The 11,641-nt window shown below is 45.0% G+C and overlaps 3 protein-coding genes across 4 annotated transcripts; 2 read left to right on the forward strand and 1 right to left on the reverse strand.

The window, feature by feature from the left end:
- Positions 1-424: 424 nt before the first annotated feature.
- LOC104334265 (scale keratin) lies at positions 425-1,257 on the forward strand. 2 transcript variants are annotated; one of them, XM_075445057.1, is made up of 2 exons: positions 425-487; positions 871-1,257. In XM_075445057.1, the coding sequence occupies exon 2, from the start codon at positions 892-894 to the stop codon at positions 1,255-1,257; it is 366 nt and encodes a 121-aa protein (XP_075301172.1). In that variant the 5' UTR covers positions 425-487; positions 871-891. The 2 variants fall into 2 exon arrangements, with proteins under 2 accessions (XP_075301172.1, XP_075301173.1); XM_075445058.1 differs by having other exon boundaries at positions 427-495; positions 877-1,257.
- A 3,591-nt stretch (positions 1,258-4,848) lies between these two features.
- Positions 4,849-5,376, reverse strand: LOC104334266 (scale keratin). Its single transcript, XM_009939865.2, has one exon. It carries the CDS (start codon positions 5,374-5,376, stop codon positions 4,849-4,851), a length of 528 nt encoding a protein of 175 aa, XP_009938167.2.
- Positions 5,377-9,845: 4,469 nt separating this feature from the next.
- On the forward strand, positions 9,846-10,373 carry LOC104334267 (scale keratin). Its single transcript, XM_009939868.2, has one exon. The coding sequence runs from the start codon at positions 9,846-9,848 to the stop codon at positions 10,371-10,373; it is 528 nt and encodes a 175-aa protein (XP_009938170.2).
- The last annotated feature ends 1,268 nt before the right edge of the window (positions 10,374-11,641 follow it).

Here is an 11,641-nt window from a genome sequence, read left to right on the forward strand (position 1 = left end):
CCAACATGAGTCCTGTGGTCGCTGGTGTGCTTGAGGCCATTACAAACCCACCTTCTTTGCCAGCACTATGACCGCGGTCTTCCCTGTGGCTCAGCAAAGAAGGCATGGGGCTGCCCCAACATGGAGCACTGGACGAAGAGCTATGGCATGCAGGATGCTTGCAGTCAGCCTTTGTCAGGCTGCATGCCCTCTGACACACGGAGATAATGAAAAGACAGTGGGGCTCTTGTGGCCCATGAGGTGTCAGCTGGCAAGCGTCCGAGCGGGGTAATTGCAGGCGCTGATAGAGCGGGTTGGGTCTGGCAAGGACATGGCATCAGCAAAACAGCCCCGTGCCATGCAGGGAGGAGGCAGGGGCTCGGCCACTGCAGAGCACGTGCCCCCAGCACAGCCAGCTCCTCCCCACGCTTGCCGGCCCAGCATAAAAGCGCTGCCCTCGGCCAGCACTGGCATCCACTGCTCCTGCCTCGCTCTGCTCAGCAAAAGGGTAGGTGGGTGCCTGGGGGACTCTGCCGCCCGTGGCAAGGGCCGGCGTGGGGCCTGGCTGGCCAGGACAGCTCTGCCGGCAGCGGGCGTGCTGGCAGCAGCCTTGGCAGGCTGAGCCACGTTGGCAGGAGGAAGGGTCCCTGTGGCCAGAGCACGCAGGGCCAGGCCCCGCACAGGCTCTCGGGGAGGGCTTGTGTGGCCTCTGTGTGTGGAGAGCAGGGCACTGAGGGGGGCTGGCTGGGCAAGGGGCAAGGGGCAGGCAGCGTGGGCAAGGTGGTCAATATGGCCCGTTACAGCTTCAGGGCAGCCCTGCCAACAGGGCACCGCATGGCTGCGGCATCTCCTCCTCGCCGATCACGTCTTCTTTGGATCCTTTTGTTTCAGGCTCAGCTCTCTCACGCAAAGATGTCTTGCTACGACCTGTGCCCACCCAAGACCAGCGTTGCTGTCCCACAGCCCATCGCTGACAGCTGCAACGAGCTGTGTGCCCGGCAGTGTCCCGACTCCTCAGCCTTCATCCAGCCACCGCCTGTGGTCGTCACCTTCCCCGGCCCCATCCTCAGCTCCTTCCCCCAGCAAGCCGTGGTGGGCTCGTCCGGAGCACCGGCCTTTGGAGGCTCCCTGGGGCTGGGGGGCCTCTACGGTTCTGGTGCCACGCTGGGCTCGGGGGGCCTCTGCACCTTTGGCAGACCCTATGCTTCTCCTGCCTACAGCCCTTGTGCCTTGCCCCGCTACAGCAGGAAGCTGTGGGACACCTGTGGGCCCTGCTAAATGCAGCCCAGACAAAGGCCCTGACCTCAGCCCACACACCAACACCCCCAGCACCCAAACTGGGCTGAGCTGGTGGCCATGGGGCACCGAGGAATGCTGAGCATGCCATGTCAGCTGATAGTGCTTTACACCGTCTGCCCTTCCCTGTGCTCTTCTCCTGCCCTCTGCTCTCCTTGCTTCTCCTCTCATCTCAGCTGTCACAAAGGGCTGGAGATGCAACCAAAAGTTCCTGTGAGGCTGGTGGACCATGTGCTTGTGATCTGGAATTCTGCACCTAGAGGGCATCTGGAATGAGAACCGATACTCTTGAAAAGATCCCTTTGTTTCCCTCTACATGTCACAACCAGCCTCTCTGGGTCTTGACAATCATCTCTCTGAGACTCTCAGTCTCTCCTGCTCCTCTGGGCACAATAAAGGTTTCTTGCATCCATTATGTGTCTCAGTGTGTTCTTATAGGAAGTTTGGTGCTTGGTAATTGGGGGAGGGCAAATGCTTGTCTCTCCGTATTTCACAAGGGTATATCATACTTCTTGCCATATCTAAGTGAGAAGAGGTGATTCCTGCTATCTCTTTCTCCAGCTCCAGAGAAATGGTGCTCAACTCAGGGAAAATCTTCTTTTCCTATATAAGAGAGAGAGAATTGAGTCAATTACAGAAGCGTAGCAATGAATTGGGAGCAGGCTGATTGACTATAGATGCCTCTTCAATAAATATTTTTCATAATTATATGTATAAATGTGTCCAGATATATATTATCGCCATAATACTCATGTATTAGAGGGTGGTGTCTCAGCTACTGTTCATGGTCTTCCAGAAGAAGGCGTCACACTGCCCTCTCACTGCTCAAGTCTCTGTACTTCTACAAAATTTCTACAGTATCACATTCAGGGAATTTATAACTCCTTTGTGGTCAAAAGGAAACACAGATCATCTCTTTCTTACTTTTACTCATGATGACCCATCCCACAACATTGTTTTAGCCCCTACTGCAGTATATATGAAATTAAGATTAGTGCCATTCGAATTTCTTGGATTCCCCCTGTCTTTTGGAGTAGTGACATGTTGTCAGTTAAAGGGAAATTGGATATGCCCTTCCCCTTGTTTTTACAGGTTCTGCTTATATTACCGCTACTCTCTGGTATTCTGAATTTACAGTGGATTCACTCAAGAGCATGCAATCTCTCTATATCTTACCATCACCTATTTGGGGCTACTCAGAGAATTTTTCTCTTCTGTCACTTCTTTCAGATTATAGATTTCGTTACACCACATCTTTTCTCCATAGTCAGCAGGTGCATAGCTTTGCCCTGTATTACTAAAGTCATACTGTTACTCTCACTCCCATCAGTTAAGCCATCTCGTTTTTCCAATCTGGAAGTCTGACTCCCTCCTGTTTAATGCCAATCAGCTTTATGTTATCAGCACACAAAACAGAATGCTCACAAATATTATGCTAATGCCATTAATACAAGCAAATAATTAGAGGTTTTCCGAGACTGATCCTTGAGTAACCAATGTAATAAGCTCCTTCCATTCCTATAACTGCCATACAACATGAAACACTGGATATCTTTATGTACTATTTTGCAATCAGACATGAGCTCACTCTGAACAAGCATCCAGCCCAAACAGAAGCTACGTAATCATGTTAGCTGGGTGCTAATAACTCTCACCAATCTTGTTATCTTGGGCTAGGCACTTGCTGTCTGACACAATACACATCTAATGAGATGCTGGCTGGTACCTGCGTGACACTATATTATTGAGAGAATCAGTGGAAAAGTTGGCAGTCGGAGCTCAGGTGTTCCGCTGTGGTCACTTATGAACTACCCTGAAGTAACTCTTGGGGGTTGTGCATGACAGCAAGGATCCTAGTGTTGAACAGAAGAGAAATGGAAACAAAGTACAAGAGTTTTGTAAAGCTGTCCCAGGAACTGCCCTGGGCTGAACTGGCTGGGAAGAAAGAGGGCTTTGCTCAGCACAAGTGAGGTACTTAAGCCAAAGAGGTGCAGGGCTGGCACCACACGATCCAGGAGGTTGGCTGCTGAGCTCCTGGGAGTTCATGGCAGCTTGCCTCAGCCACATGAGGATGGAGAGCAGCAGCAGGGACAAAGACCCATTTCCTTGTGCCCAAAAGGCAGGAGCCTTTCTTCTCCACCTCATCTGCCTGGGCTTTTCACACATCCCAGGCACTCATGGGTAGGGGCTGGGCTCTCAGATGGGCCCTGCAAGCTCCAGTCCCTTCCCAGACCCCCCTACACCTTTCCCAAAAAGCCTAGGGCCGTGAGGGCAGACAGTGTTGGGACAGGGAGGATGGAGCAGGCAGAGAGGGGACAACCTTTCAGTGAAGGGCTTTTTTCGGTCAAAATAGTCTCGATGAAAATTTGTTGATCAATAAAAATAAAATAGTATTTTCTGAAAATAAAAGTGAGATCCATCAGTACCGTAGACCATTTCTCATTTCAACCTGTTTCTGCTTGCAGCACACAGCCATCTGATCTCTCCAGTTACATTTGGGGTGAAGGGGAACGTTGAAATTACATATCAAAATCAGAGTTGCTATTCCATGACACTGACAGAGGGTCGAGAACACAATATTCTACATTCATGCACATAACTTTTCTTTGAAAGAGTTTTAGTGAAGTAATAGGTAAATCCTCTGTAACGCACTAGTTTATATTCTTTTCACTTCACCCAGCTGACTCACAGACTCAGCCAAAACTTCCCTGAGGCAACTCTTATCACAAGTGATTAACGAAAAGAGAAAAGTTAGTGCCTGATCCTTGCTTGTCAGATACCTATCTTAAAAATTGTTTCCCATTATTCACCTTCCTCCTATTGTTCCTCTTCAGAATATGCTTTGACAGAACTTCAGGCCACATTTTTTCACTTTGTCTTTGAACAGAGTTTGACAATTTCTAGCACATAATCTGAGAAGACTGAAAATTAAAAGGAGTTCCTGCATCAAATTAACTGGTGAAAAAAAGTTGTACTAACTACTGGAAGTCCAAAAGCTAGAATAATTAGTGTAGAGAAGATGACAGTTTCCACTCAGTAGCAGTGAAAAACTGGGCAGATCAGCAGGACTGTGTGTGGTGTCCCCATAGGCAGCTCTCTCTGGCTCTGCTGGGGGTGGGAGACTGCCCTGGCCTGGATGGCAGCAAACACATGCAGGGCTTTGAAAGGACAAAATGGAGAGGCAGCTGTTGGATGAAGGCTTGTTTTATTGCAAGGGGAAGAAAACAGCCACTGGAGAAAGACACACAAGGCAGAGGCAGGCAGGTTGTCCTGGCAGGCTTCAAGAGAGATGTTCCTTCAGGCTTCTCCCCGGAGGTGGAAGTTTCAGGGAGGAGCAAATGTCCTCTGGTAGAATGGAGGAGTTACACATTTGGCCATGGACAGGGGCAAGGAAGAGGAGGTGAAGCAAATGAAGAAGGAAATGAGAAGTGTATTTTATGGAGCTATTCTGACTCCACTGTATTAAGTGGAAGTCTTTGATGCTCTGCTCTTCACTTATGAGCTCAGTTGAGGATCAAGATTATATCATGCATTTGCCAGTCATTCTTTAGTCAAGTGACATTTATGCAGGATTTAGCAGGGCCCACAGCTGCCACGGCGGTACCTGCTGTACCGGTAGGAGTAAGGGCTGCAAGAGCCAGAACCGTAGGATCTACCATAGCCATACAGGCCCCCGTAACCCAGGGAGCCCCCATAGCCGTACAGACCTCCACAGCTCAGGGAGGAGCCCCCATAGCCCAGGGAGGAGCCATAGCCCCCATAGCCTCCCAGACCCCCATAGCCCAGGGAGGACCCATAGCCTCCCAGAACCCCATAGCCCAGGGAGGACCCATAGCCCCTCAGAACCCCATAGCCCAGGGAGGACCCATAGCCAAGTGAGTTAGAGCCTCCAAGGATGGGTGCTCCAGAGGATCCCACAACCGAATCCTGGGGGAAAGAGCTGAGGATGGGGCCAGGGAAGGTGACGACGACTGGAGGCGGCTGGATCACAGTCGTGGAGTCGGGGCACTGACGCACACACGGCTCATTGCAGCTGTCAGTGAGCGGCTGAGGGCGGTTGATGCCACCAACAGCGGTGGAGCACAGGTCATAGCAAGACATCTTGCAGGGGTGGAGGTCAATCTACAAGAGTTTATTTTACAAAGTATAAGATGTTATTTACATACATAAAAGTGGTGTAGAGTTCACTGCCTTTCCTCAGACAACAGTGCTTTGAAGCACACCAATTTACCCACGTCTATTACAAATGAAAATTGAAGCAGAATAGCAAAATTATTTGCTCAGATGCTTTGGTGAGTCAGTGGATCAGCAAAGACGGGGCCTCCAAGAACAGAGAGTGTTGTTATGCGTGATTTCATGACTCTAACTCTTCATTCCCACTGATCCCCTTTGTGCTGAGCCTTGTGAGAACAGGGATTATAAGTCGTTGTCTATTCAGATTTGCTCAGTAGCTTGTTTGAGGAGACCATTACAAGGGAATTGCAAAGATTACTGCCCCCAATTTCCAAACATTGAATCAAGACACCGAGTTATTTACAACTAGTTTAACAACACAGTGTTTTGATTCTATGCTCCGAAATCCTTTGAAAAAAATCTCACCCCAAACAACTTGCCCCTATTAACACAAAAACCCCAGAGCTTCACCTGTCAGTGCCTTCAGTTCTGCCCATGACCCCTCTTCCTCTTAATTAAATAAATTTCTTAGAGCATTTTCAACAGCTCTCAACCCCCCTCCGTGTCATACTCTATCTAAGCCAGTGCCTGATCTCTGGTAGTATTCATGCCCATTTATCTTGAATAAGTGTAAAAGCACTTCAAGTGCTCTGTGATAGAATAAAATGAAGATCATGGGAAGTCTGCTTCTGAAGGTCTAAACTTATTCCAAATAATTTCCAGTTACCCATATAAACAAACAGAGGAGAGGAATGCACACTGAACTAGTCACATCATTTCTTCAGCTGTTGCAAGTGAACTAATAATGAACTTAATTTTCTGCCATATCAAGGAACTTTCAGTCTGCTTTGAAATTAAATGCCAACCCTAAGTGCAGAGAACAGCTGTCCAGAACACTTTTAACCATTTTTGTAAGCCTTGTCTTTTCACCTAAAATTTTACCTGCTAGTTGTTAATGGAAGAGACTATCCTAGATGAAACTGCATAGCAAAGAGCTACTCCAACAGTCGTAATAAGTAGATTCAGACTTACCCAATTTGCTGAGAAGAGCAAGTGAAGAGCAGAGGTTGGAAGAACCCTGAGTGGAGAGAGCTTTTATACAGTTCAGACTGCCTGAGGGGTGAGAGGCTGGTCTTGTGAATGTGGATCTAATTAGTTGACATGGCACATTTTTTGTATTGATAGCTCTGCAAGGTGATGAAATTGTTTCGCTTTCTGTTTTTGTTTATTACTTGATTTCAATTATCATGTAACATAACACGCACATTACATCATGCAAGGTTCTTTCATCTAATAGACTGATGGGTGAAATTAATGCATCTTTCATCCTAAAACATGATTCATGAAATTAATATCAGTTTTCTGTTCTCTTTGGAGTTGCATGGTGTAATGAGCTGCTTATACATAGATATTCTACTTTTGCTGACTTATTCAGGAACAAACTGCTGTGAGGTGTTTCTTTGTAAGTCCCTTATGTATGTTTTCTCTCTTCTTAAAGATAAAATACAGTCTATTTCTAAATCCTCAGGAAGACAGGCAATATTTTTTGTGTTTATTTCTGAGATGATACAATTAACATCAGAATCTGTGGACAATTCTCAGTACTCTTCTAATCAAATTATATTATGAACACTCCTGAACACAGAGTGGCAAATGCCCGAAATAGCCTTAGGTTTTATCTGACGCTCAAACTACAGCTTAAAGCTGAAATTAGGTCTCAATGGAAAGATATTTATGTTTTTAAATCTCAGGATGGAGAGCTCAAAATAATCAAAGCATATGTTGAATTAATATCTTCATTTTTGATTTACTGAGCTAGCTGTGTAGGTTTGTAGGAGGTATATAGGAGAAACTCCAAATTTAACTGCATTAGAAAAAAAGCCTTTCTTTTTTCAAAGGAAGAGAGCTGTCAACTGAGATTTCAGAGTAAAAGACTAAGCCAGTCTCAACAGCATTAACAACTCAACAGATTCACCCCAAAATATGCAATTCTTAGAGGTGTCCCATGTGCGGATCTTCTATGTTTTATCTCTGCCCTTCTTCTGGCATGTCTGCAGGTACATTGAACTCCTGCTTAAATCAAAGACCTTTCACAGTGTTAAAGGATTTCTGCAGCTCTTTTCACCTGCATATCCAATACATAAAAGCAACCTGCTAGACATCAAAGTGTCCAGAGTGCCATGGAAGTGACATGAAAAAGTGGACAGATTCGCGGTGAATATCTGAAATCATAAGCAGTCAGGGACACTCAAAACTTTCAGCTTGGTTTGATTCACGTGTTTGAGAGAGTACATTTTCCTGAAGTTTCCTTTCATTTCTAGCTTGGTCCTCAGGAGGCCTCAGTCCTGGTCTACAACTGATCTTGTGGCTAATGCCATCGTTGATGGCATCTTTCTGTAGAAAGCAATTATGAGGTGGGAATCCATTTGGAAAGGCAAATGCTGGCTTTTGCTGAGGTTTCTTTCTTTATGCCATTACCGTAATACTATATCATTATCATGGTTATCATAGTTGTCAACGTGGTTATCTTCAGACCACATATTGTTTCTAAATTATGAGCTTTTCCAAATCTGGAGATACATATGGAGATTTCCTGAGCTATAATACCGAAAAAAGCCACCTCAGACTTTTACAAGAACATTCCAAGGGATTTTCAAATACCTCATGAACACCCATTACTAGCTTGCACATACTGTGTCATAATTATATAAAAAGTATATCTGGATGTACACACCCCACCATTATGAGAGATTATCACCATAAAATAGGTAAATTAAGGTCACATGGGTCTTTCCTGTAATCAGTTCATAGTTGATAACACTTCTTGGACCTTCCTTTCTTTGACTTTAAAAATAAAATCTATCCTCTTTTTTATTAAAGTGCACTTTGGTCCAGAAACAGAAAATTGCTTATGTTAACTGAACTATTAGCCAAAAAACAACCAACCCAGGGGGCAAGGGTGTCTGTCTTCATTGTGTCAGCGTTAGAATCCTTTCCATTAGGCATTTCTTACTGCCTGGTTTACTTGCTTGTCTTTGTCCTATGTTCCTATGTATACATAACAATAGTAGGAGAAAACACAACAAAATGTAAAGGCAAGCAAAGCTCAATAAAACAATTCAGAAAAATCAGTTTCCATAGACTTGTGACTGCCGACTGAAATGTTTCTCTGTTCACAGGACTGAAGGACAACTAGTAGAGAACCATCCAAAAGCCATCAAAAGGTGCTCCTGATTATTAGGTTTGTCTTGTATTGAGTAACTGGAGGTAGAAGTGCTAAGTCTGCAGAAAGAATGTTTCTACCTTGTTATTTGTCTTCACTCTTCATCTGAGATCCTGAAAAAAATTCCATTTTGTCGAAAGGTAGACTGTTGATTACACTTAAAGACCTGTAACTGGACAAAAGATATTACTATCCTTCTGTCATCCTAATTATGCAGCACTCTTGAATAAATCAAGTCAGCTTAACTCCTCCCCTAATGCTAAAGAGAGCAATGGAATAATAAATAATTCCACACATCAAGCCTGGAGACAACAGAGTGTCCTTGTCACGCTATGCGTGGGTTTGAAGTGCCTGCAATGCACCAGCAATAAGCAAAAACAATTTCAGCACTTTGAGGAGCTACGTGTCCTACAATTTGGGGTTGGTACCTAATTATGAACTCACCTATAGGATGCCTAATGTCCCCCAGGCAATCAAAGGAGCTGTATAAAAGCTCTCTGCATGTAGTCTTTCTATCCACTTCTCTCGCCTTGCTCGCCTTCGTGACTTGGGTAAGTCAGACTTCTCTCAAACTTTGCTAAACTTAACTTGCTGTCAAGAACTCTTTTTTAACTTTGAACCAAGTTCTCTTCAGTTACTGCCAGGCTGCCAGTGATCAGTAGGCTATTTGCTGATGGAAATAATCTTTGGTTTCTCATTCATTACTGGGCCCTGTAAAGACAGGCTCCAGAAGAGGGGTATAGCAAGCAGTTTTGAATCCCACACTTGTAACATTTTAGCACTTCAAAGAATTAATCGACTATTTTAGGAGATAAAGAATAGTTCATATACATAGATGTATATGGCTGCATTTAGAAGAGTTCTGCTGAGTTTATGACAGGAAAGTTCAAACTTACTAAACAGAAAACATCAATTCATAGTAATGCAATCCTATCAAAATCAGTTCATCTGGAAATACCAAAGACGCAATTGGAAAGTACAGCACTCTGTCTTACTAAAATCAAAACTACCCTCCAGATTACAGTGCTAGGAAGAAGAGTAATAGAAAATATGTTTACTTCCCAGATTTATTACTGATACCCTGTTGGACTGCTTCATCATAACCTCATGTTTCATATTTCTTTATTGTAACATAAACAACCATGTTTTACAGACCAACTTCCATCCCTGCAAGATGTCTTGCTACGACCTGTGCTCCACCTCTGCCTGTGGCGTCTACCGCCCTCAGCCACTCACTGACAGCTGCAATGAGCCGTGTGTGCGTCAGTGCCCCGACTCCACGACTGTGATCCAGCCGCCTCCAGTCGTCGTCACCTTCCCTGGCCCCATCCTCAGCTCTTTCCCCCAGGATTCGGTTGTGGGATCCTCTGGAGCACCCATCCTTGGAGGCTCTAACTCACTTGGCTATGGGTCCTCCCTGGGCTATGGGGTTCTGAGGGGCTATGGGTCCTCCCTGGGCTATGGGGTTCTGGGAGGCTATGGGTCCTCCCTGGGCTATGGGGTTCTGGGAGGCTATGGGGGCTATGGCTCCTCCCTGGGCTATGGGGGCTCCTCCCTGAGCTATGGAGGTCTGTACGGCTATGGGGGCTCCCTGGGTTACGGGGGCCTGTATGGCTATGGTAGATCCTACGGTTCTGGCTCTTGTAGCCCTTACTCCTACCGGTACAGCAGGTACCGCCGTGGCAGCTGTGGGCCCTGCTAAATCCTACAGAAATATCCCAAGTCAGGTATAACCAGCAAACAAGATGTGATCGTTTCACAGCTGAAGAGGTCTGAACCTCCACTGTTCCGTTCCAAGACCACAGAGCTGTACCTCTTCAACCCCTTTTGAATTTCTGCTCTTAACTTCTACTTTCAGTTTCTGCCTCAATGCTCCTCCCTTCACATTTCCATATTGCCTGAGGTAAACATAACAATGTTGCTCAAAATAGTTCCTGTTTGTTCAGATCAACAGCTAAGACTCAGGAAGCAAAAAAAATCGATCATATATGAATGTATCCCTGACTGGAGAACAGTTTCATACTTCTTGGAGACTCTGAAAATGTATTGCTTTTCTTACTGCAATTAAAAGTTTATGGCATCAAAGTTATTGGTTTCTAGTGTTCTTTTCACATGTTTTTAGCCTTGTTACTTGTGTTACAAGGAATCTAACCTGTGTAGCTGTCAGTAACAGCTTAAACTATGTAGGTGAATGTCCTTCCCAAAATATCAGAGATTTCAAATACACAGAAGCAATGTGAAGCCTCAACACAGAGGAAACTGCTGTCCCCATTTTTCATATAAAGTTTCTGGACATTTTTTAAGAATTCATCTTTCTGACTGTACATCCACTGGTTGCAGATTAGTAGTGGCAGGGAAATTAAACAGTAAATAACTCATTTTAAACTCTTTCCTAAAAACATTAGACTTTATGAAGAATTCCTTCCAGGTAAGTCTCTGACTCATCTCTTGTAATTTTGGATTCTCACTCAATACTTAAATTCTGTCATCTGTAATAGTCTCTGCAGAAAGCTGAATTAATTTTATGTCAAATCCTTAAAGAAAGAAAGTCTTTTGGGCCAGTAAAACAGAACTTTTAAAACCGAATTGTACCATCATGAAATCTAAGCTGTTGGATGTTTTTTGACAGAAAAACAGCTACTTAACACAGCAACCCCAAGGGCTGCTTCATCTATACCAGCAAGAACAGCTGGAACAGATAGAACAGAGTTATGGTGCCTGGAAAGCTTTAGTAGAAAAAGTCATAACTTCATATACATATCCTCAACACTGTTCTTGTGTTTCCCAGTTCCTTCTCCACAGGAAGTCCTCACAACAGAGACAGTCATTTTCAGCAGCTCTAACTTATAACCTGTTCCATGATATTCCTTACCCAAGTAGTCCATTAGATATTCTGCCCACCTCTGAAGAGCTCTTTTCCTTGTTGCAGTCCCTCCAATCCTCTCCCTTTCAGCAGCTCCATGCTAACAC

This window comes from Opisthocomus hoazin, chromosome 30 (assembly GCF_030867145.1).
Source record: "Opisthocomus hoazin isolate bOpiHoa1 chromosome 30, bOpiHoa1.hap1, whole genome shotgun sequence".
Lineage (NCBI taxonomy): Eukaryota > Metazoa > Chordata > Aves > Opisthocomiformes > Opisthocomidae > Opisthocomus > Opisthocomus hoazin.

Coding starts and splice junctions, on each gene's coding strand:
- LOC104334267 (XM_009939868.2), top strand. CDS start 9,846: ATGTCTTGCTACGACCTGTGCTCCACCTCTGCCTGTGGCGTCTACCGC.
- LOC104334266 (XM_009939865.2), bottom strand. CDS start 5,376: ATGTCTTGCTATGACCTGTGCTCCACCGCTGTTGGTGGCATCAACCGC.
- LOC104334265 (XM_075445057.1), top strand. CDS start 892: ATGTCTTGCTACGACCTGTGCCCACCCAAGACCAGCGTTGCTGTCCCA.